We start from the raw sequence: 22,612 nt of genomic DNA on the forward strand, positions 1-22,612 counted from the left end.
ATCCTCTTTCTTACTTCCCCCTCTCTCCCCCTCTTTCCCCTCATCTATAACGGGTTCATCACTGCGTGAAAGGGGCTTCATTTTACCTGGAGTTTTGATTTCTTGTTTCATCGGGGTTCCGTTGTTGGTGCGAAATGGATGTTGCAGCTCTCCGAGACCGCATCCAGTCTACTCTCGACGCAAATGCGGATAATCGACGCCAAGCTGAATTGGATCTGAAATATGTATGTGTTGACGGGCCGTGGAATGAGAGGCTTGGAACGTTGCCTTAGGAATTTTTGTCTGACTCTGGGGATCTTCGCAGGCCGAGACACAACCTGGCTTCATAAATGCGCTGCTGGATATTCTGCAGGGCGAACAGAACAATGCTGTTCAGCTTTCGGGTAGGTTTCACCCCACCTGGATCCCCGAGATTTTTTCCCTGCGTTCTTGTTGGACTGCTTTGGCAGCCCACACCTAGAGATTTAACCCCGATTCTACGTCTCGTCTGATATCTGACTTACAAAATTTATCAACTGCAGCCGGTGTCTACCTGAAGAACAGAATCAACCGTGGATGGTCGCCCGTCGAAGATAGTCCCTTACGCACACCGATCCCAGAGGCTGAGAAGCCTGGGTTCCGAGAAAGGCTGATCCCTGCGTTGGCCTCAACGCCCCCCAATGTCCGCGCACAGCTTGTCCCTCTCCTCCAGAAGATCCTGCAGCATGACTTCCCCGAGCAGTGGCCTGGGTTCCTCGACATCACCCTTCAGCTGCTGGGAACTAACGATGCCAACTCCGTTTACGCTGGGCTGCAATGTCTGCTGGCCATCTGCCGGGTGTACAGATTTAAGGCTGGGGAGAAGAGGGAGGAGTTCGACAAGATTATCGAGCATTCGTTCCCTCAGCTGCTGAACATTGGATTGAAATTGGTCGACGAGGAGAGTCTGGAAGCCGCGGAAATGCTCCGGATCGTCGTCAAGTCTTATAAGCATGCTATCTACGTGGGTGATCCCGGGGAGAAATGATGGGGTTTGGATAGGAAAAAAGTGTTGGAAGCTGACGTTTGGTGATTCCAGTTTGAGCTTTCGCCCCATCTTCAGTCTCATCAAGCAACTGTCGATTGGTGCACGCTGTTCCTGCGCATCATCGCTAAGCAGCCTCCTGCTAGCGCCATGATGGAGTCCAAGGAAGAGAGAGAACTGAACCACTGGTGGAAGTGCAAGAAATGGTCCTATGCCAACTTGAACCGTCTCTTTATCAGGTAAGTCAGGTTTCTGACTCAAGCACTGAACGCTCTATTCATAGACACATACAGATACGGTAACCCCACGACTATGACCAAGTCCAGCAACCCGGATTACTCTCAGTATGCGAAGACGTTCATCAGCACTTTTGCTCCAGAGATTCTTAAGGGTTATCTGCAAGAGATCGACAAGTGGGTATCAAAGGGACAGTGGCTTAGCAACCCCTCTCTTGCCTATACTCTGATCTTCCTGGAGGAGTGTGTCAAGCCCAAGGCGATGTGGGAGCACTTGAAACCGCACATGGACAACTTGATCGCTCACTTCATCTTCCCCATCATGTGCCAGTCGGACGAGGATATCGAGATGTTCGAAACCGATCCCTCTGAATATCTTCATCGGAAGTTGAATTACTACGAAGAAGTGTCGGCGCCGGATGTCGCAGCCACAAATTTCCTCGTTGCGCTCACCAAGAACCGCAAGAAGCAGACCTTCTCGATTCTTACGTTCGTCAACAGCGTCGTTAGCAAGTATGAGTCTGCTCCAGATGATCAGAAGTTGCCCAGAGAGAAGGAAGGTGCCCTTCGTATGATTGGCTCTTTGGCATCTGTCATCTTGGGCAAGAAGAGCCCCATTGCCGACCAGGTCGAATACTTCTTCGTTCGACATGTCTTCCCTGAATTTCGCAGTCCACACGGCTTCCTCAGAGCTCGTGCCTGTGACACACTGGAAAAGTTCGAGCAACTCGACTTCCAGGACCCGAATAATCTCATGATCATTTACCGCAACATCCTGGAATCGATGACCGACCCAGAGCTGCCCGTCAGAGTTGAGGCCGCTCTCGCGCTGCAGCCTCTCATTCGCCACGACATTATCAGAACATCGATGCAGCAGAACATTCCTCAGATCATGCAGCAGCTTCTCAAGCTCGCTAACGAGGTTGACGTGGATGCCCTGGCCAATGTCATGGAGGACTTTGTCGAGGTGTTCTCGGCAGAACTGACACCTTTTGCCGTGGCTCTGAGCGAGCAGCTGCGTGATACTTACATGCGTATCGTTGGCGAGCTTCTGGAAAGAAATGCTGCCAAGGGTGAGGAAGACACCTATGGAGACTTCTTGGACGACAAGAGCATTACCGCTTTGGGTGTTCTGCAGACCATTGGAACGCTCATCCTTACTCTTGAAAGCACTCCTGATGTGCTTCTGCACCTTGAGACGATTCTCATGCCGGTCATCAGCATCACACTTGAGAATAAGCTCTACGATCTGTATAACGAGATCTTTGAGATTATCGACAGCTGCACCTTTGCTTCGAAATCCATCTCGCCGACGATGTGGCAGGCCTTTGAGCTCATCCACAAGACCTTCAAGGCAGGCGCCGAGTTGTACCTGGAGGATATGCTCCCTGCCCTTGACAACTATGTCGCCTATGGCTCCGAAATGCTGGTTCAGAATCCCGCATACCTCGCGGCTGTCGTTGGTATGGTCGAGGATATCTTCCGGGATGAGAAGGTTGGCGGCGTGGATCGGATATGCGGTTGCAAACTTGCGGAGACTGTGATGCTGAACCTGCGCGGTTACATCGACCAGTATATCCCTCTCTTTATTGAGCTCCCTATGCGCGTCATTGATGCTGGAGAGGCACGGACGAAGTCCTACCGCCTTCACCTGATGGAGATGGTCATCAATGCTATCTACTACAACCCCGCTCTCAGTCTTCAGGTCTTGGAATCCAATGGCTGGACGAACAAGTTCTTCAGCACTTGGTTCTCCAACATTGACAACTTCAAGCGCGTTCATGATAAGAAGTTGTCTATCGCAGCAATCAGCTCCTTGTTGACTCTGAACGCTGGCGATGTTCCTGTAAGCGTGCAGCAGGGTTGGCCCAGACTGCTCCAGGGTGTCACAAGACTCTTCCAGACTTTGCCTGCAGCGATCAAGAGTAAGTGTCCGAATTTATATGCTGTTTGAACGTTCAGTGTATTGACTAGACTTTGATTAGACCGCGAGGACGCCACTAAAGAGTCGGACTTTACCTTCGACGATGAAGGTGAGGAAGAGGATGAGGACAACGATTGGGACGGTGAAATCGAATGGACCGACCAGGATGAGCTGGAGGGCACAGCCGAGGGTGATGTCGCGGACGAGAGCGCTGCCTACCTTGACTTCTTGAACCAAGAAGTGAGTCTTGCTTCACCACCCTTAGTATCTGGTTTGAATTTGTGCTAATGCATGTTCCAGGCACAGAAGTTCGGCTCCTTTGGCGATGACGATGACGATGAGTTGGATGAGGAAAGCTTGCTTGAGACGCCATTGGACAAGATCGAGCCTTATGGTCTCTTTAAGCATGTCTTTATGAGTAAGTGTTGTGCCTTGTCGAGCTCAAGAAGATGTGGTTGGGCTGACATGAACTCTTCTAGGCCTTCAACAGGAGCAACCACAGCTGTATGAGAATCTGGCAAAGATCCTCAGCCCGGAGGAACAGCAGGTCATCCAGGCCGTCTTCCATGAGGCTGATGCCAAGGCGCTGGCTGCGGCCAACGCCGAAGCAGCCGCAGCCGCCGCTGGCATCCAGGCCAACGGAACCCAATGAGGCATGACCTGCAGCTGAAGTAAAAAAAAAAACCAAAGACAAAGAAACAAAAATAGAAAAGGAAGAAGATGACATGACAAGTCGACGAAATGAACCTGTCGACCATTGCTGACTCCACCACTTTTTATGATATAAGACATGCTACGCCAGTCTTGACGGCTGTTTTGCTTTCACGCTGCGTATGCTCATTTCTCTCCCCCTCCCCCTTTTCTTATCATTTAGATCGCTCTCCTTCTTGTCTCGAATGTTGTCATGGTCATTTTGGTTCGTCTATATCCTTTTCCCCACAAAAGTCCCAGATTCCCTTTTGTTTTCCCGTCCCCTCCCCCCAATCCACGTTGCATACATGTACTGCACAAATTCAGATTCCCCCAATTAATCCTGGCACTTTGGCTAAGGCCTATGTTATGCCCTTGACATGAGCAAATGAGATGCATCCGATGAATACCAGAAGACACATGAGACGCAGAGACCGATTCAAAAATCTTTCCCGTAGTTTGTGACTATCTTGTTGTAGGAGTAGATATATTGGTGAGTGTATGTGTCACGTGAGTATGGTATGCAAACTTGCCAAACCAAGAAGAGTCCTCTCGCTGATGACGCCATCTCTGAAATCGTGTCCTTTGCCGCACAATGCACAGAGAGAGAACGTCGAGTATCGAATACAGCTTCACAGAGAGAAATGATAAGGCCACGCTAACTGCTAGATACTAAAGCATACTCATTGTTCATCAACACAATCACTGAAACAGATCTACATCTCCCATACTTAAGCCAGACTGCTAACCACCAAAGCAATAACTATATCCAGTGGACCCCATCGAAGCTCACCACTCTACCCCAGACGTCATGATGATGAAGGTCCAGCACAAACGACCCTGTTTGTCACAGCAGACAGTAATGACACAAAATTGCAGCTTAGCTTAGCCTTGCCCCATCGATGCTTTAAAACAAAAAAGCTGGGACGGCCGTACTTTAACAACTTCATTCATCTCTCCAACAGCCATACGTTCATTAACCATCCACCTTCAAATCCTCAATCTCAATCTCCATCTACCAGGTTCGTACCCGCTCTAACGCATACTGGCATCGCATTCATCTAAACATGGCTCTAGCAAACAAACAATCCTAAACAACATGTCCGCCCAAAAATCCGGCCGTCAATCGCCCCCTCCCGAGACCCAGACGGGCGCTCAGCAGCAGGACCCCGTCTCTGCCGGCAAGACCGAGCCTGAGCTCCGTGGCGACCCCCAGCACTCGCAGAGGGAGTCGGATGAGACCAAGTCGAAGCTGGAGAGTAATCCCAAGCATCCGCTAGAGGATATCGAGGCGGCGAAGTACTCCAAGGTACATTGAGTTGGGGAGGGAGCGCGGTTATATTTGATGTATTCTTTTTTTCTTTTCGTCGTTCTTGTTTCTCTCTTTTTTTTTAAAGAAAATATGAAATGAGTCTGAATAATGATTACGATGGAAGATTTCAATTTTTCTTCTGAAGGAAGACACTTGGGAGTTTTTATTGATTGTTTGTAGTTTGAAGATGAAGTATTTGGATTGGGTTGGTGGTAAACTACATCAGTACATCTATCAAGACATAAGCTTCTGCAAAATAAACTTATTATTTTAGACAACTGTCAAAGAAAGGTTTAAAAAAAAAAAAAAAGGCTGGGGAATGCCGAGTCATGACAATCAGAAACAATACAGAAGAGAGAAACAGTTGCAACAATTGGCTCAAATCATCCAGTCATTAATTACATTCATGCCTTAGGCTCAGCAGGGGGCGCAGCACCCGCCGGTTGCGACGTTGGCGCAGTGCTTGGAGCAACGTCGGCTGCCTCAGCACCAGCGGCAGCAGGCACATCGTCGGATGTTTGCTTGCCACCCTTCATGTCTGCCAGTCTGCGAGCCTCGGTGTGGATATCGCGCACCTGCTTGTCGGTTTGCGCGTAGAAGTCACGAATCTTGCGACCGGAGGGGGTATCAAGAGCCTTTTCAAAGTACGAGTGGAGTCCACGCCAGCCGCTGGCGGCCTTGTCGGTGATCTTGTAACTCTCATCGATTCCCTTGGCGCGATCGGTAGCATGGTACTTCTGGTCAAAGTTGCTCAAGGCACTGGTGAAGCGAGAGGAGAACCCGTGCTTCTTGTCTAGGGTAATCGCCTTCTGGATGGCATTGTCGCTGACCACGTAGCCCTGGGCGAGGTACTCCGCGATGATCCGGGACTTGGGCTTATCCTCTTGCTCGAGATCCTGGTCGTTCTCGTCCTTGGCCGCGCCTGCGGAGGCGGCGTGGTCTCCGGCAATATCGTCAAGGGTGTGGGCTGCAGTGACGTGCACCGTCGAGGGGCCCAATTGAGTCTGGTCCAGCAGCAAGGCTGTCTTTGCGGCTCTAAAATGCTGTTAGCTTGAGATCAAGCTACATTACGTAGATACAGATAGAAAAAAAAGAAAGGAAGAAAGAATATAAATGGCATGATCATGCTGTGAAATTGCGAGGACGCGGGGTGGTGCGGGGTAGACTTACGCTTCTTTCTCAAACGTCACCGTTGCTGACTTGGAAGCATCTTGCTCGCCAGAAACGGGAGTAACCGAGATGGAGGTAATCTTGCCACTGTTGAGAGAAGAATAATGGATTAGTAGATGTTCATCAATTGTTTTCAAAAAAAGGGTCATCATACCAGAAGCTGAAGAAGTCCTTGACCTCCTTATCAGTGGTACCGGACGAGATGCCCGAGACGTGGACGGTGTTGTGTTCCGACATTGCAGACGAGATTTATCACGGAAGGAAGATGAGAGTATAGTTTGTAGAGATGATCGTGTAGATGATTTAAGATGCGATGTTCGAGTGTCAAGAGAGAACAGCAGGAGATGATGTATTTATTTTGGCAGCAGCCTGGCCCGTGATTGCGCCACAGATGACGTTGCGAGGGGCTCGAGTTGCACCGCCACGGTGGAGTCCGTTTCGCATGTGAAAAAGACTCAACGCTCAACCCTCAACAGTACGACTTCTAGAAACGGGATAGATAGAGTATAGCTCCGATGGTCAAATTGTCAAATTGGGGTCATAGCATGGATAGAAAGTAATAGAAGCTGAAAGAGTTGAGAAAATCAATCAAAATGTTGATTGACCAGGTTGAGTATCTACAACGTCAGCCACAGTGCCAGCTACCTAGCTAGTATTGTCGCTGAAGGCTTAAGGATCCTCCTTGGCATCGTCCTTGGGAATGACGGTGGCCTTCCCCAGTTTCATCCCCAGGTCGGATACAATGTCTTGCGCGGTTTTCTCTACGGCAGCAGATTCTCGTTCGCGGTATTTCTTCACAACAAGCTCAAGATCTCGTACGCGGCGACGAAGTGTCTCGTTTTCGAATTTGATAGCTTCAAGCTCTCCCCTTTGAGACACCTGCACATCCTGACGAGACATACAACCGAGAGCTGGTGTCTTCTGGTGGGAAATAGAGCTTCTCCGGGCGCTTGGAAGGGAAGCAGAAATATGGTGTGGCATATGCTCACAATTATGTGATTGTTGCTTGTGCATCAACGTCGCCAGGGATGGCAACATTCCTTCTGACTGTCGAGAGGTGATGGATGGCGCACGACTGGGCCGTGGCAAATCACCCGGACGCGGAGATGCAAGCGATAGACTGGCTTCTCTCGACCGTGCAATGCCACTGCCGTTTCCTGTTCTGGAGCCTTGCACCACGGGGACATAAGCTGAACTCAGACTAGATGATGAGCGATGACGCCGGGAGGCCGTTGGGTGAGCTGTATTGATCAAGTAGGGCGAGTGGTATCCATCTATAGAGTCATTCATCGTGACGGAGGTGGAAGACGTGGTGGATGCAACGGAAGATGTCTGCTGGCGAAGCAAAGACAGTTCTCGTGAGAGTCGATTCACCTGCACACACATGTTTCACCGGATTAGACTACATGTGTCAACCCTGTCGAAACGGAAACGTCTCACCATTGCTTCTTGTTCCTGCTCAACCATTGAATGAAGATCTGATGGCGTAAGGGGCTTGGGATGTCGCAGTGGAGCTCCACAGGTCTCAGCTTGAAGCTCCCTTAGAACACTTTCACCCGGCTACTTACTTGATGCTAGTCTTGTGGTACCATTCTCGCTGGCCACGGGCACAGAGCTCCCTGTGTATGTGGTTTGAGGCAGTGAAAGACCGAGCTGGCCGGTTCCTTGCGAGGGCCGTCGAGAGATCATAGCCGATGTCGTGGACGGTTGCATCGCAGTTGCAGCACGGCGTCGCGAGCTTGGAGAAGGGATAGAAACAGGACTCGGCTCTGTAGACATATTATCTCTCTGAGAGTCTCTGTGTGGCCCAGGTAGATATTTGTGATTCCGTCGCAGGCAGACGGGGGTCTCCGGGGGTCTAGAGACGGGCAACTGCAACGACGACGGGGATTTGAGCGTCAGAAAGATTGTCTAGGAACGGAAACCCAGAAATAGGAAACAGCTGAGAGATCAAGGAGGGTATCGAAACTCTTTGGAAGCTAGAAGCGAGGCCATCCCTTGATTGAGGTCCTTGGGTATGTCAACCCAAAACATACCAGCCATGAAGGAGGGTGCCACCAATGCTTCTGCAAGTCTGTGGAACTCCGTACAGATGATGCAGGGTCCGCATATGAGGCACATCCCATCCATGAACAGCATGTCGTCAACCAATGTAATCAGCGCCTTCGTCTAAGTAGTAGAAGTCTTGCGAGCGGCTTGCGAAGGTTATCATCGGAGTAACTCGTGTAAAGCATCAAACCCCAAGATAAACTATGTATGAAGAGGTATACAGCGACATTTGACAACTGAAAGGGATGGCCCCAGCCAGCTTGTCCCGTCAAGCAGCCGGACGCAGTGCCAAGTTAGTTAAAGCTAGGAGGCATTGGTGAGCTATCATTTGCAGCTGCATCCTCGTCAGATCGAGGGGCATTCCGAGGTAAGTGTCGATTATCAAGATTTGGCTGGCATGCCCTGGAAGGATGCCCATTCGCGATGTCTGGCTTGTTAGTAAAAAACAATTCTGTGCTGCATAGTAGCTGGAAACTTTTGGCGTTAGGAGCATGTTGTTGTTGCTCGCTTTCGATCAAAGCATGCTGGGCTATCTGCCCGCAGATCAATATATATATCTATCATATCACCTCCACAGTGACGCAGAATCGACGATCGACAGCGATGGAAAAGGAGAGGCCACAGACAATATCTTTGTAGAAGTTGATATAAATAGAGAGGATAACGCTTCTAATGCATAAATGGCCGTTCAGGTAGAGGGCATCAACCTGATCGGCATAGTAGTGTGCAGTATCCCTTACTGATGCTCAGAAGTACCTTCGCATATGGGACGTTTCACCTTGATCACCACACGGCTCTGTCCGGAGACCAATACCCAGCTAAAGGTAAGAAGTATGACAGATCACACTCGGTTTCTAATTTTTTTCGACAGCGCTGATCTGGCCCTGTGCTGGCCAAATCATATTATGGTTGCTGCTTCGAGGTCAACACAGAAATAAACAATTATATCGCCGCTTACGTAACATGATCTACACCTCTCAAGCAACAGAACAATGATTGTGACGCTGATCGTTGGAGGCATGCAAGTCGTGAGCACTGGAACCATTCAAACAATTCCTGTCAAGGTCAACTTATGGCGACTTATTCTTGATCCCTGATCTTAAATTGCACACCCGCACTTCCTCCACAGTCATGGCTCATCGACCTGAAGCTGCTGCTACTCCAATCGACATTCCTCCCTTTGCCAGACCACTGGCACCTTATATCAGAACCCGACAGGAGGCTCTCCGTATCCGACAAGCCTTGACCTCCTATCTCCGTTCGCACATCGAATTAGCCGACAATGAGTCAGAAGAGTACCAAGTCTACAACCAATCCCACCTCTCCCTATGCGTACCACAAGAGGCCGTCGTCAACGTCAAGCGAGTTCCGTCAGAAGTGACCGGGTTAAGGAGGGAATATTTGCAAGCGTTGCATGCCAATGTGGTTGCGCGGAAGGAATATGAATCTCTATCCGAGAAGCTGTCATCGGCCAAAGATCTGAAGAGCGCCACGAGAATCGAGGCGCCGCCCCTTGATCCCAACGCTGAGTTGCAAGCCTACCTCCGACTCCTCCGTGACCGGCGGCGGCATGCGAAACTGCAGGTCTTCCAACACTATCTGCAAGAACTGAAAGAACGAGACTCGAGCATTACTGGCTGTATCGATGACCGACTAAGTGGCGGTCAACAAGCCCTCCCCTCGGAAGAGTTTGATAATGGGAGTCAACAAAACGGGCGTGGCGCGGATGATGGTATTGAAGGCTTGGTGCATAAACTGGAGAGGGCGGTGATACGTGCCAAAGCTCAACTGGACCGGGAGAAGATGCTCCTGGAGGAAATGCAAGCGCAGCACACTTCTCACAGTGACGATGTACCCTCATCAGTCAAGGTGATGGCACTGCAGCGAACACGGGACGAGCTGGTACAATGGGTAGAGGAGAAGTTGGTGAGTGTGGGAAGTACTGATGATGGTCCATTACAAGAAATATCCCCCGAGGAGATCGCGGAGTCTACACACATGATTGAAGAGCAAAAGGTGCAGATCGCGGCGCAATATGCTGCCTACGTCGAAGCGCGCAAGCGTCTTCTTGATACAGCTGCCAGAGCTTGTCAGCCGGTCACAATGGCGCCTACGAAATCTTCCAAGCGCTCCATCGATCTGGGGAAGATCGCCATCGAGGAAAAGTCAACTCTCAAGCCGTTGGAAGTCCTCTCGTTCACCAGCGAACTTCTTCTTCCTCTATCAAAGACCCAACGCGCGCTAGCTTTGCAGAAGAATTACCTGTCGGGTATGCTCGCTAAAGAAAGATCTACCACCCTACGCATGCTTAACCGTCTGAGCGATGAAAGCCATCTCCTGCCCGAATACCCACTTCTGGCCCATCAACCGCGCTTTAAGCACATCAACTTGAGACATGCGACGGGTGCGGCTGATGTGACCAAGTCAGACGAGGTTGTTGCTCTGGCCGAAGCGTGGGCATTTGCCTCCGAAGCGGCAGGAACGAACGAGCAGCAGTCCGTGGAAGAGAAGCTAGCGGAGGGTCAAGAAACTGCTGCAGAGGCAGAACAAGTTTTACAAGAGGTGTACAGTATGTTAAATCAGGACCTCGAGGCGACGTTACGAGACGCGCAAAGACCAGGAGACGATGCCACAGACATCTGGGCGACCGAGGCTCGCTCGACCAGATCTCGCGCGAGACAAATCCGAACTGAGAAGCCACTTAGCGGCCCGTGGACCAAGCTGAATGGAAAACTCGAGGCTGATGATTGACGAGAAATCACGAGGCCTGGAAATGGGGTGGTGGATGTGAGATGGGCGCAAGAAACACTCTTTTTCAGAAATTCGTACAATCGTAGGCTCAATCTCTTTCTAGATATAATTTGCCAATCGAGGTTTTGATAATAATGATATCGGCACGGCAAGAAAAGAAAGAAACCCAGTCAACCGGCAAATTCGAACCAAACCAACCAAGGATTCCAGTCTCCCCGAATCCCCGATTATCCCAGCCTGGTATTGGACTTATTCCAGACTTGGAACGTGGAGACACTCCGATTCCCGCAATTGTCCACGCCAAGCTGCGTAGCGAGAAATCGGAGCGAACTCGAATCCTGGAACAGTATTGATCATCCAGTGACGAAAATTTTTCCCCTCGAGCAGTTGGGTATTAAACTGCAGGCCTTGTACAGAGTAAATGAGTCAACCTCCCATGACTGAAGAATAAGATCCTTAAAGGGACTGATCTATGACGTGTATTTCGCTGACAAGGATTCGGAATCTGCTGGGGATCTCTGGAGTTGATTCAGATTGCCCCAACCACCCCCCAGCCTTAAAGGCCTTAAGTAGGTAGGTAGTTACCAGCATGGCGCATCAGTGATCTGTGGAGACTGGAGAGCATTCGCAGTTCGCACTAGGTAGAGAGTGATAGTGCACAGTAGCTACTCCGTATGCAGCTAGGTACACAGTAGTCTCTGGCACTAAGACGCTTGTAGGAATGGTTCTAATCCCGAAATGGCCGACGATGAGGACCAACCTACCCACAATGTCATTAGTGGCGCTTCTCGAGACACCCAGGGCGATTTAGCGACTCAGCGACTCCCAGCCAGTTTTGCCAGACTGCCCCAGTCTGGTTGGGCAGTCTGGTTGAGTTACTGAAGAAGGACGATGAAGTCTTTTGAGAATTGCCATACTGGTCTTTCTGGGTGCCTGGATCCAACCATATTCAGAATCTGTGATGGTGATTGGTTGTATTGACAGGCGGTGAGCGTTCTCTTGGGATGACAGCCCCCCCCCCCCCCAAAAAAAAAAGAAAAAAAGGAAAAAAAAGGCCTCCGTAGACCGGACGTCTTGTCGTTAGTCCGAATTATTTGTGCCCTCTGGGGGGGAAGAGAGAACGGGGGACAGACGAAATAATATTCTGGTCCAGCGGAGACTTGTGTCTCCAGGGAAAAAAACGCATTGACTCATACCTCTTCCTCTTCTTCTTTAGAGTCATCTCTTTTCTTCCTTTCTCTCTTCTCTCTCTCTTCTTTTCTTCTTTTCTTCTTGTTTTCCAATCCTTCCCTGCAAAACCCTCTACTGCACGTCAGGCTAAAGGCCTAGGTTCCCGTTCTCCCTTTTCCTCTTTAGTCCTCTTCTGATCATTGGGCGTGTGACACGAAGCGGGACTGTAAGGATTAAAGCAGAGCCGGTGGAACAAGAAGAAAGAAATAGAGCTCTCTCTTGAAGAGTGATTCTTCCTCGCTTTGACCTTCATTGGAACAAGGCAAGCAGGAGTCTAGAGTCTTTTGTTCGGTCAATTGACTCATTCACACGCTAGTCTTCTCTCCTCGACTATTTCTCTCCAAGCGCAGTGCGCAATGGTTCTCGCCGCTCGTTGCGGGCAGGCTACGTCCTCCCTCCTTCGCCAGAGATGTCTGGCTGAGACCCGTCGTTCCGCTTTCGCTCTGCGCCCCTTCACTTCTCAGACTACGGCCCGGTCGACGGCTTCGACTCTGCGATTGCAACAGAAGGTCGCTTCGCCATTGCGATCACAGCAACTCCGTTCCTTCTCCAGCGCTCTTCGTCGCTTGTCTTCAGAGGCGTCAAACCCCCCTTCCGCTGACAGCTACATTGCCAGCGGTGTTGTCAAGCCTGGCAGCAACCTGGTGGACGTGAAGAAGGTTCTGGTCATCGGTAGTGGTGGTTTGAGCATTGGACAGGCTGGAGAGTTCGATTATTCCGGTAAGTCGCACGGGTATTCAATTTGGCTTTTCGGCAGATTGCAATCATGCTCGTTTTCAAACCTCTCGTTGGGGGTGTTGTAGATCGCAATTTGATTTCTGGGATGGGGATCGCTACGGGAACGCGAAAATTGAGTGAGAGGGAAAAAGAAAAAAAAAAAAGATCAAAAGAAAACGGGAGACCGCAATTCCATTGCCATTCAGATTGACTAACATTAAATCCCTCGAATTACAGGTTCTCAGGCCCTCAAGGCTCTCAAGGAAGCTGGCGTCACCTCGGTTCTGATTAACCCCAACATTGCGACCATTCAGACCGATCACAAGCTTGCCGATGAAGTCTACTACCTCCCAGTTACCCCCGAATATGTGACTCACGTCATTGAGCGCGAGCGCCCCGATGGTATCTTCCTGTCCTTCGGTGGTCAGACCGCCCTGAACCTTGGTGTGCAGATGAACCGCATGGGTATCTTTGAGCGTTATGGTGTCAAGGTTCTCGGAACGAGCATCAGGACCCTCGAGACCAGCGAGGATCGTGATCTGTTCGCCAAGGCCCTGAACGAGATCAACATCCCCATCGCCGAGTCCATCGCCGTCAGCACCCTTGACGAGGCTCTGAAGGCCGCCGAGGAGGTCGGGTACCCCATCATTGTCCGTTCCGCCTACGCGCTTGGAGGTCTGGGCTCTGGCTTCGCCGAGAATCCCGAGGAACTGAAGAACTTGGCTTCTCGCTCCCTGACCCTCGCCCCCCAGATCTTGGTTGAGAAGTCTCTCAAGGGCTGGAAGGAGGTTGAGTACGAAGTCGTCCGCGATGCTTCTAACAACTGTATCACCGTCTGCAACATGGAGAACTTCGACCCTCTGGGTATCCACACTGGTGACAGTATCGTCGTTGCCCCCAGTCAGACGCTGTCTGATGAGGAGTACCACATGCTCCGCACAGCCGCTATCAAGATCGTTCGCCACCTTGGTGTCGTTGGTGAATGTAACGTGCAGTACGCTCTGCAGCCCGATGGACTTGACTACCGTGTCATTGAGGTCAATGCTCGTCTCTCTCGTTCGTCCGCTCTGGCCTCCAAGGCTACTGGCTACCCCCTTGCCTACACTGCTGCTAAGATCGGTCTGGGCCACACTCTGCCCGAGCTTCCCAATGCCGTCACTAAGACCACCACCGCCAACTTCGAGCCCAGTCTGGATTACATCGTCACCAAGATCCCCCGTTGGGATTTGAGCAAATTCCAGCATGTCAACCGCGATATCGGTAGTGCCATGAAGTCCGTCGGTGAGGTCATGGCTATCGGCCGTACCTTCGAGGAGTCCTTCCAGAAGGCTATCCGCCAGGTCGATCCTCGCTTTGTCGGTTTCCAGGGTGACAAGTTCGAGAACCTGGATGAGGTCCTGAAGAACCCCACTGACCGCCGCTGGCTCGCCGTCGGCCAGGCCATGCTCCACGAGAACTACTCCGTGGACAAGGTCCATGAGCTGACCAAGATTGACAAGTGGTTCTTGTACAAGCTCCAGAACATCGTCGACTGCAACAACGAACTCAAGGAGATCGGCAGCCTCTTTGGCATCAAGAAGGAGATGATGCTCAAGGCCAAGAAGCTTGGTTTCTCCGACAAGCAGATTTCTCTCCTTGTTGGCTCTACTGAAGATGAGGTCCGCGCTCGCAGGAAGAGCTTCGGCATCAGACCCTGGGTCAAGAAGATTGATACCCTGGCTGCTGAGTTCCCGGCTGACACCAACTACCTGTACACCACCTACAATGCTACTTCCCACGATGTCACCTTTGACGACCACGGCATTATCATTCTGGGCAGCGGTGTTTACCGTATCGGAAGCTCTGTTGAGTTCGATTGGTGTGCCGTCAATGCTACCCTTTCTCTGCGCAACATGGGCAAGAAGACTGTCATGATCAACTACAACCCCGAGACCTACTCCACTGACTTCGACACTGCTGACAAGCTCTACTTCGAGGAACTCAGCTACGAGCGTGTCATGGATATCTACGAGCTGGAGGCCGCCAGTGGCGTTGTTGTCTCCGTCGGTGGACAGCTGCCCCAGAACATTGCCCTCCGTCTCCAGGAGACTGGTGGCGCCCACGTTCTGGGTACTGATCCCCAGGACATTGACAAGGCTGAGGACAGACACAAGTTCTCCCAGATCCTGGACAGCATTGGTGTAGATCAGCCTGCGTGGAAGGAGCTTACCTCGGTTTCCGAGGCTGAGCGCTTCGCTGAGACTGTTGGATACCCCGTCCTGGTCCGTCCCAGTTACGTCCTGTCCGGTGCTGCCATGAGCGTCATCTACGGCGTGGATGAGCTCAAGGAGAAGTTGCTCAATGCCAGCGCTGTCTCTCCTGACCACCCTGTCGTCATCACCAAGTTCATTGAGGGCGCTCAGGAAATTGATATTGACGCTGTCGCTGCTAACGGCAAGCTTCTTCTGCACGCCGTCAGTGAGCACGTCGAGCCCGCTGGTGTGCACTCCGGTGATGCCACTCTGGTTCTCCCTCCTGCCTCTCTGGAGCAGGATGTCATGGACCGTGTCAAGGAGATCGCTGAAAAGGTCGCCAAGGCCTGGAACATCACCGGCCCCTTCAACATGCAGATCATCAAGGCCGACCAGGAAGGTGCTGCTCCTCAGCTGAAGGTCATCGAGTGCAACCTCCGTGCCTCCCGTTCCTTCCCCTTCGTCAGCAAGGTCCTCGGCACCAACTTCATTGATGTCGCTACCAAGGCGCTTGTCGGACGTGATGTCCCTGAGCCCGTTGATCTGATGAAGGAGAAGCGTGACTACCTTGCCACCAAGGTGCCCCAGTTCAGCTGGACCCGTCTTGCCGGTGCCGATCCCTTCCTGGGCGTCGAGATGTCCAGTACCGGTGAGATTGCCTGCTTCGGCAAGGATCTCGTCGAGGCCTACTGGGCCTCCTTCCAGTCTACCATGAACTTCCGCATGCCTGAGCCCGGTGAGGGTATCCTGCTCGGCGGAGATATCAACAACCCCGCTCTGGCACAGATCGTTGACTACCTGAACCCTCTTGGCTACAAGTTCTTTGCCGCCAGCCCCGAGGTCCAGGCCCACCTCCAGTCCGCCACCAAGGACAAGGTTTCCGTCCAGGTGATTGAGTTCCCCAAGGAGGACAAGAGAACCCTCCGTGAAGTGTTCCAGAAGTACGACATCCACGGATGCTTCAACCTTGCCAAGTCTCGTGGCAAGACTCTGCTTGATGAGGACTACGTTATGAGACGTAACGCTGTCGACTTCGGCGTGCCCCTCTTCATGGAGACTAAGGTATGAGGATTTCTTCACCATCCGATTTTGCTTTTCACACATGCTAATCCTTCGCTTTCTAGACCGCTCTCCTCTTCGCTCAGGCCATGAACGCGAAGCTGCCCCGTCCCGAGGGCATTCCCTCTGAGGTCCGCAGCTGGTCCGAGTTCACCGGCGGCAAGCTGCTGTAAAGTTGGAATCTCGATGATTCCAGCAGAACAATCAACCAAAAAAAGGGGGGGGGGGAAGTCATGCTCTATCTATAAAATTAATCGTGCCATTCTACTTCAGTTCTCATCTCAGGCACACAAAAAGCCCGTTCTGTTTGGCGTAGCGGATGCGGCTTCATGTTGATAAACTTTTATGCTCCTGGTCTGGACCTGGCATTCGGGTTCCGTCTCTCGCACGTGAAGGCGACATGAGGATTATGGTCGTGCTGTGGTGTTCTATATCTTCTTGTTCTTCTTGGTTTCTATTCTTTCATGGTTTTGTGTAGGCAGGCTATGTGCTTGAGCGAGAAAAGAATATTGAATCGGCTTTTACTTTCGTCTCCTGTTGGGTTGGTCTGTATGTTATGCTACGATTCGAAATGTATGTATTTATAAGTATATCAACTATCTCATCAATCTCATCCTCTTCAAGTCAAGTGCATCTATCATAGCTGTGGACTTTGTTTTATATCGAAATTCGCAATGGGCAAAACCACGTGATACCAGTTATTTTCTGATATGAGGGCCTAGGAGATGTTGTTAGAGAGATTGCAAGAGACTCCATTGCTTGTACCGACACTATACATTGGTCGAAATAAGATGAAAAAAGGAGAGAAAAAAGACTCAGGCCATCAAGATCTTTCAATACTTGGGTTTTGCATGGAGGAAGTCAACACCCTAAACGGCAAATAGCTAAATCTCTAAATCTCTGAGAGGTCCCGAGGTGGTTGTGTTGAATGGCACTTTGTATACAAACTGTCGAACCGGACTGTCGTTCGAGTTCCCTTGGACCATCTCTCCTAAGTCTTGCATTCCACGCTGGGAGAATCTTGCCGCATTGACGGAATCATCTACCAACTTGAAGCAAAAAAAAAAAAAAAACTAATATTTTTCCTCATATACTTCGCATCATTTTACACGCCAACCGCCCCACCTGTCAAGATGTCCACAGTCCAAGACCTACAGAGAGAACCCGGTCTCAAAGTTCCCGAAGACCTCATAAACGAGAATCTCCTCGCCTGTCTCCTCGATCCATCGTCTCGAAACCAAGGTCTCGAGCAGTACGATGAGGACGTCACGAGAGGAGGATTCGAGAACCCTATCCCTTCGGTCTACACCAAAGCCACAACCGGGCCGTCTCCGGGTTCTGGAACGGGACTGTTCGCCTCTAAGGATATCCAGCCGGGGGAGACGGTGGTGTTGATCCAGAAGCCGTTCGTGGCGGTTCTGGATACCGCGCAATTGGAGAGTAAGTGCTCTGGATGCCTTGGGGCTCATGCGAATCGGCAGGAAGCCGTTGAGTTGAAGGCGTGTACGGGGTGCCGGGTGGTGAAGTACTGTAATAAGGTGAGTTGAAATGGTTGTATGTGTGTGCTTTTCGTCTGTCGTTGGATGATGTGTGCTTGACTGTGATTGAGACATGCATCCAATTGGCGAGGTCGTGATGGTTTTGCGCTGAAATCGACGCGCGGGTCTTCATATACCTTCCCAGCTCATTTTCAGTCCTTCACTGTGTGGTTGCCGTACTAACTTCCCTAGACTTGCCAGGCGAAGGACTGGAAACTTTTTCATTCGCTCGAATGCCGGATCTTCCAGAACCTGAAGCCTCGAGTCCTTCCCAATAATGCCAGAGCCATTCTCCGGATGGTTATGCTTAGCGAGCGTGGCAGATACCCCGCTGGGGAAATGGAACTTTTCAAGGGCCTTGAGAGCCACATGAAAGATGTCTGTATACGGAATGCGAATGGAGACAAGGACCAGTGGGAGCGTATATTGCTGACAGCAAAAGCCGTGAAGAATTACTCTGGCTGTGCCATGGATGAGAGTTTGATTGCTGAGTATGCGGCAAAGGTAAGCCGAGAGTGTGTTCTTCATCTATGATATTAGAAGCAACCGAGAGCTGACCCTCCCAAGCTTGATGTGAACTCTTTCAACTTTGACAATGTCATGGACGAACGTCTGGGAATCTATATGCACCCCTACGCGGCCCTGATGAACCACAGCTGCGATTACAACGCGACAGTAGCTTTTGACGACGATAGACTCCACGTTAAAGCTCTGCATCCCATCAAAAAGGGCGAACAGATATTTATCACATATGTGGACACCACAAACCCGTATAAAATCCGCCAGAAGGAGCTCTCGGATCGCTACTATTTCACCTGCCGGTGCTCAAAATGCCAACAAGGCGCAAACGGACGTGAGGATGTCTTCCCAGGGGATCCGCAAGACCAAGATGCAGTCGAGCGCCTGCAGGTCCAAGGATTCAAACTCGTCAATGCCACCTCTACTACGGAGGGCGGATCAAGGCACGAGTCAAAAGACTCCCTGTCGAATCTCCAGCAAGCTATGCGGGAAATGCTCGGCCATGCATGGCCAATCACCCGACAACCGTTGGTTGCAATGCGAGACGAGCTGATCACATGTCTGCTCTGCCAGGGCTCCCTACACACCGCACTTGTGCAAGCGCTCATCCGCTATCGGCTCACGGATCCCATTCTTTACCCGGACGTGCGACATCCCGTACGCCAGCTGCACGCCTGGGCCGTGGCCATGATCGCCATCAATTTGGCGCAGCCGAATGAACCGAAATCGCATGAGGTGGTTACGTTTGAGCGGGAGATGTGCGCCTTGATCGCGCATTCTGTTCTTTACCAGCTCATGGATAATCTTTCGAGTGGTTGCACCGTGCCGTCATTCAAAAAAATCGTTCGAAGGGCGTTCGAAGACGCAGCAATGCCCATCTATCAGAGCGTTCCCAAGGAATCGTACGGCAACCTGGTTGGAATGATACGCAGCATATGGAAGCGAATAGACAACATCATTGCTAGTGAGTTGAGGCGGGAACGGGAGCAGGATCAGTAAACCATAGGGCAGTATTAGAGAGATGGGACATGCGAGACATGCAATCTAGGAACGCATATGTCATCAAGTTATAATAGCGAAGAGCAGTTGTGTACTGCCAATCCGGTGACCGTGATGTATACACTAGGTACGAGAATGAACCGTGAATCTAGAACCAAACAGACACAAGTGAACAACTATAAAAGGCTAAGTAGTTGTCCGCCAGACATTGCTATCTACTGCACTACTTGCCTTAAACCATGCATCTACGAATCGACGGCTTCCAACCCGAAAGACATCTTTGCCGAGTACAATGACACAAATGCAGCACACGTAACGATACGACTTCGTAAATTAGACTTCCTTGCCTAACTAGCTTTAGGGAACAGGTAAAAAAGCCCTTTGCCTCCGCCGAAGCAGACACGGAGTGGAAAACTTCATCATCATGAGTCTGGAGATCCCGCTTGGTCCGGGGTTCGTTATGGCGACAAGATCTTATATTGAGATGCAAACAGCTGACCCGCACGCGACATACAAACTTGATGAATCCAGATATACGCAAATGGTATCCATCCCTTTTTTGTTCTCCCAGCACATCCGTACGCCCCGATCCTCCACGCGACACCTCCAGAAAGCTTTTCTTCTTTACTTGAGGGGAATGAAACGAGAAGAGTGGGTGGCACCGATACCGGGACGACCGTGCTTGACGGGCTTGCTGGAGGGTTGTTAGAAATCTGCGTGATTTTTCCACCGCGGGGGGCAATGAGAGTAAAACGTACTATGTGATGGAGAATTCACCGAGGTAGTGGCCAACCATCTCGGGCTTGACCTCAATCTGGTTGAACTCCTTTCCGGAGTAGATACCGACGACACTGCCGATCATCTCGGGGACGATGATCATGTCACGGAGGTGAGTCTTGACGAGATCGGGCTTCTCGTTGGGCTTGGCCTCCTGCTTGGCCTTGCGGAGCTTCTTGATCAGGCCCATGGGCTTGCGCTTCAGACCGCGGTTGAACCTGCGGCGGGCGCGGGCGTGGACGACATCACGGAGCTGTTCGGAGGAGAGGTCGAGGAGCCTGTGGCACGTCGTATGTCAGACATATATTTTTCTGCGAAAGTAATTTTTTCCAACAATCCTGGTCCTTGCATCAAACACCCGACTCCGACAAGATATCGACAAGAACAAGATGTTATACTCGATGGCATCGCTCGTTCGGAGTCGGTTGATTGGCAGGTCATAGAATTGTTGTAAGGGATATCGCTGGAACGTACTGGTCGAGGTCAATTCCGCGGTAGGAAAACTTGCGGAACTGTCTTCTCTTCTTGATCTCTGTTCGGCGGAAATCTGTGTCAGCGCGACCCTTCTTTCATTGATGTGTGTCTGCATGTTCGATGATCGTATTCCTCCTCATTCATCCCTGACGTCCAAAGTCCATCCCGAATCCCGAATTTTTCTCGCAATATCCCGACTCAAAAAAAAAGCGTTCACATAAACACCGCGCATGTTGTAGAGGATCACAGGGATGGAAGGGAAGGTTTCAGCGATGATAACGTACCGGCAGCCTCCTCGGCGTTCTGCAGACAAAGATTTCACATTAGTTTTCCTATCCAAGTATATATAGAGAGTATATGTCCAAAAGATCACTCACGTATTCGATGTCAGCCATTTTTGCGGATGTTCCTCTCAAGGTCGCTTTCCGAACGGTACTCGAAAAGCGAAGGGAATAGGATTGTCGTGTCGTGTCTTGTCGCTGAAGGACGTTCGTCGGGGCTAATCTTGTGCTCCTATTACGGACGGGGAGGTGGGCTGCAGGGCTCGCCTAAGCGACCGGACTAGGTCAAACCCTAACTTACTAGTCCGTATCGGGTTCAAATTGGATCTCTCCGCCTTACACCTTATTTTTCAGGCATCAAGTCTATCACGGCGATAAACCGTCAATTGATATCGATTTACATATCGATTTACTGATGAATCTACGCAACGATTAAATGTTCAGTCGAAAGGTGATAGAATGACGACAGGAGCTAGATAGACTCAGTGCACATGTCCCCCACGATTCTCATCAAATCTCCAGCCATCAGACTAAGGTATACTATCGGAGAATTCAGCTTACATGCGCAAATTTACTCAGGACACAGAAATGAGATGATAGAGGTCAGATAATCTGTATTGGCTAAAAGCTCTTTCCAGCTCTCATATGCATAATCGTAACTGCATCCACAAAGCCCGAAGACACACAGGCTTGACAGCACAAATGGGCGGGTCTACTCCCCATACTGAAAATGACAGCCAGATTTCCTTTCCTCCACCAAGACTCATGATTTTTGTTGCGCTGGTATATATTGATGCGCTTAGTCGAAGAGACCGAAGCCCATGTCGTCGTCGGACTCCTCCTTCTCCTCCTCCTTCTCCTCAGCGGGAGCGGCCTCAGCAGCACCACCGGCGGCAGCACCGCCAGCGGCGGGGGCAGCACCACCAGCACCGCCGGAGGGAATGGAAGCGAGCTTGGTGGAACCCTCAGCAATCAGCTGTTGAAGAAATTTTCCGTTAGCATCTTGTCACAATCTTCCTCTCGTAGACCAGCGCAAAACTAACCTCCTGAAGGTCCTTGCCCTCGAGCTCAGCAATGAGCTTGTTGAGGCGCTCCTCATCAGCATCAATGCCGACAGAAGAGAGAACCTCCTTAACATCAGCAGCGGAGGGGCTGGCGTTGCCACCAAGGGCGAGGAGGAGGTAAGCGGCGAGGTGCTTCATTTTGAATCTGTTGATTGGAGAAAAAAAATTGCTGTTAGACGAATTTCAAGATGCGACAAAGATGATCGTTTGTCAACAAGACGCTGGACTGGAAATACGTACTGGGTTTAATGAGATATATCGAACACGAGAATCAATCGATTTAACCGCAAGTTGGGCGGAGACTGAGACGTCGAGTTCGCTGAAAGATTTAGCGAAGTGGTTAGGGGAAAGTAAGAAGTGTTGAATCCGATCCTCAAAATCTCGAGAAAAGTGCGGTGCGGCTGGTGGGTTGTGGCTAGAGCGTTAGAAGCTACTGAGCTAAGCGAGCGTCTGTGGCGCAGGCGCTTCTCTCCAAGTTACACTTCCCAAGTGATGTCTCACGTGACTGGCTGCTTCTAGAAGACAGTCTGCTGGCATCTGTGTTTCCCTTTTTTCCCGACACTGTCTCATCCAGTGGACATCTTCTAC

At 50.8% G+C, this 22,612-nt stretch overlaps 9 protein-coding genes across 9 annotated transcripts, besides 4 other annotated features; 5 read left to right on the top strand and 4 right to left on the bottom strand.

Moving 5' to 3' along the window:
* Positions 1–134: 134 nt before the first annotated feature.
* ACLA_069050 (putative nonsense-mediated mRNA decay protein (Nmd5)) lies at positions 135–3,815 on the top strand (the record flags this gene model as incomplete). The annotated part of the gene is made up of 8 exons (XM_001275302.1): positions 135–224; positions 305–383; positions 522–982; positions 1,058–1,242; positions 1,297–3,164; positions 3,225–3,403; positions 3,464–3,581; positions 3,643–3,815. The coding sequence occupies 8 exons, from the start codon at positions 135–137 to the stop codon at positions 3,813–3,815; spliced, it is 3,153 nt and encodes a 1,050-aa protein (XP_001275303.1).
* A 1,137-nt stretch (positions 3,816–4,952) lies between these two features.
* ACLA_069060 (uncharacterized protein) lies at positions 4,953–5,259 on the top strand (the record flags this gene model as incomplete). Its single annotated transcript, XM_001275303.1, has 2 exons — positions 4,953–5,162; positions 5,251–5,259. The coding sequence occupies 2 exons, from the start codon at positions 4,953–4,955 to the stop codon at positions 5,257–5,259; spliced, it is 219 nt and encodes a 72-aa protein (XP_001275304.1).
* Positions 5,260–5,569: 310 nt separating this feature from the next.
* Positions 5,570–6,572, bottom strand: vip1 (putative actin cytoskeleton protein (VIP1); the record flags this gene model as incomplete). The annotated part of the gene is made up of 3 exons (XM_001275304.1): positions 5,570–6,200; positions 6,336–6,422; positions 6,490–6,572. The coding sequence occupies 3 exons, from the start codon at positions 6,570–6,572 to the stop codon at positions 5,570–5,572; spliced, it is 801 nt and encodes a 266-aa protein (XP_001275305.1).
* A 432-nt stretch (positions 6,573–7,004) lies between these two features.
* On the bottom strand, positions 7,005–7,235 carry ACLA_069080 (uncharacterized protein; the record flags this gene model as incomplete). Its single annotated transcript, XM_001275305.1, has 1 exon — positions 7,005–7,235. The coding sequence occupies one exon, from the start codon at positions 7,233–7,235 to the stop codon at positions 7,005–7,007; it is 231 nt and encodes a 76-aa protein (XP_001275306.1).
* Positions 7,236–9,515: 2,280 nt separating this feature from the next.
* On the top strand, positions 9,516–11,135 carry ACLA_069090 (uncharacterized protein; the record flags this gene model as incomplete). Its single annotated transcript, XM_001275306.1, has 1 exon — positions 9,516–11,135. The coding sequence occupies one exon, from the start codon at positions 9,516–9,518 to the stop codon at positions 11,133–11,135; it is 1,620 nt and encodes a 539-aa protein (XP_001275307.1).
* Positions 11,136–12,160: 1,025 nt separating this feature from the next.
* Positions 12,161–12,188: a microsatellite.
* Positions 12,189–12,358: 170 nt separating this feature from the next.
* Positions 12,359–12,408: a microsatellite.
* Positions 12,409–12,721: 313 nt separating this feature from the next.
* On the top strand, positions 12,722–16,545 carry ACLA_069100 (carbamoyl-phosphate synthase (glutamine-hydrolyzing) CPA2; the record flags this gene model as incomplete). The annotated part of the gene is made up of 3 exons (XM_001275307.1): positions 12,722–13,085; positions 13,320–16,375; positions 16,438–16,545. The coding sequence occupies 3 exons, from the start codon at positions 12,722–12,724 to the stop codon at positions 16,543–16,545; spliced, it is 3,528 nt and encodes a 1,175-aa protein (XP_001275308.1).
* Positions 16,546–17,505: 960 nt separating this feature from the next.
* Positions 17,506–19,428, top strand: ACLA_069110 (S-adenosylmethionine-dependent methyltransferase; the record flags this gene model as incomplete). The annotated part of the gene is made up of 3 exons (XM_001275308.1): positions 17,506–17,910; positions 18,103–18,414; positions 18,478–19,428. 3 exons carry the CDS (start codon positions 17,506–17,508, stop codon positions 19,426–19,428), a joined length of 1,668 nt encoding a protein of 555 aa, XP_001275309.1.
* Positions 19,429–20,052: 624 nt separating this feature from the next.
* On the bottom strand, positions 20,053–21,074 carry ACLA_069120 (40S ribosomal protein uS19; the record flags this gene model as incomplete). Its single annotated transcript, XM_001275309.1, has 5 exons — positions 20,053–20,122; positions 20,187–20,483; positions 20,680–20,752; positions 20,964–20,982; positions 21,057–21,074. The coding sequence occupies 5 exons, from the start codon at positions 21,072–21,074 to the stop codon at positions 20,053–20,055; spliced, it is 477 nt and encodes a 158-aa protein (XP_001275310.1).
* A 685-nt stretch (positions 21,075–21,759) lies between these two features.
* Positions 21,760–22,162, bottom strand: aspf8 (ribosomal protein P2; the record flags this gene model as incomplete). Its single annotated transcript, XM_001275310.1, has 2 exons — positions 21,760–21,936; positions 22,004–22,162. The coding sequence occupies 2 exons, from the start codon at positions 22,160–22,162 to the stop codon at positions 21,760–21,762; spliced, it is 336 nt and encodes a 111-aa protein (XP_001275311.1).
* Positions 21,796–21,822: a microsatellite.
* Positions 21,823–21,889: a microsatellite.
* Positions 22,163–22,612: the final 450 nt, after the last annotated feature.

This window comes from Aspergillus clavatus, genomic scaffold (genome assembly GCF_000002715.2).
Source record: "Aspergillus clavatus NRRL 1 1099423829791 genomic scaffold, whole genome shotgun sequence".
NCBI lineage: Eukaryota > Fungi > Ascomycota > Eurotiomycetes > Eurotiales > Aspergillaceae > Aspergillus > Aspergillus clavatus.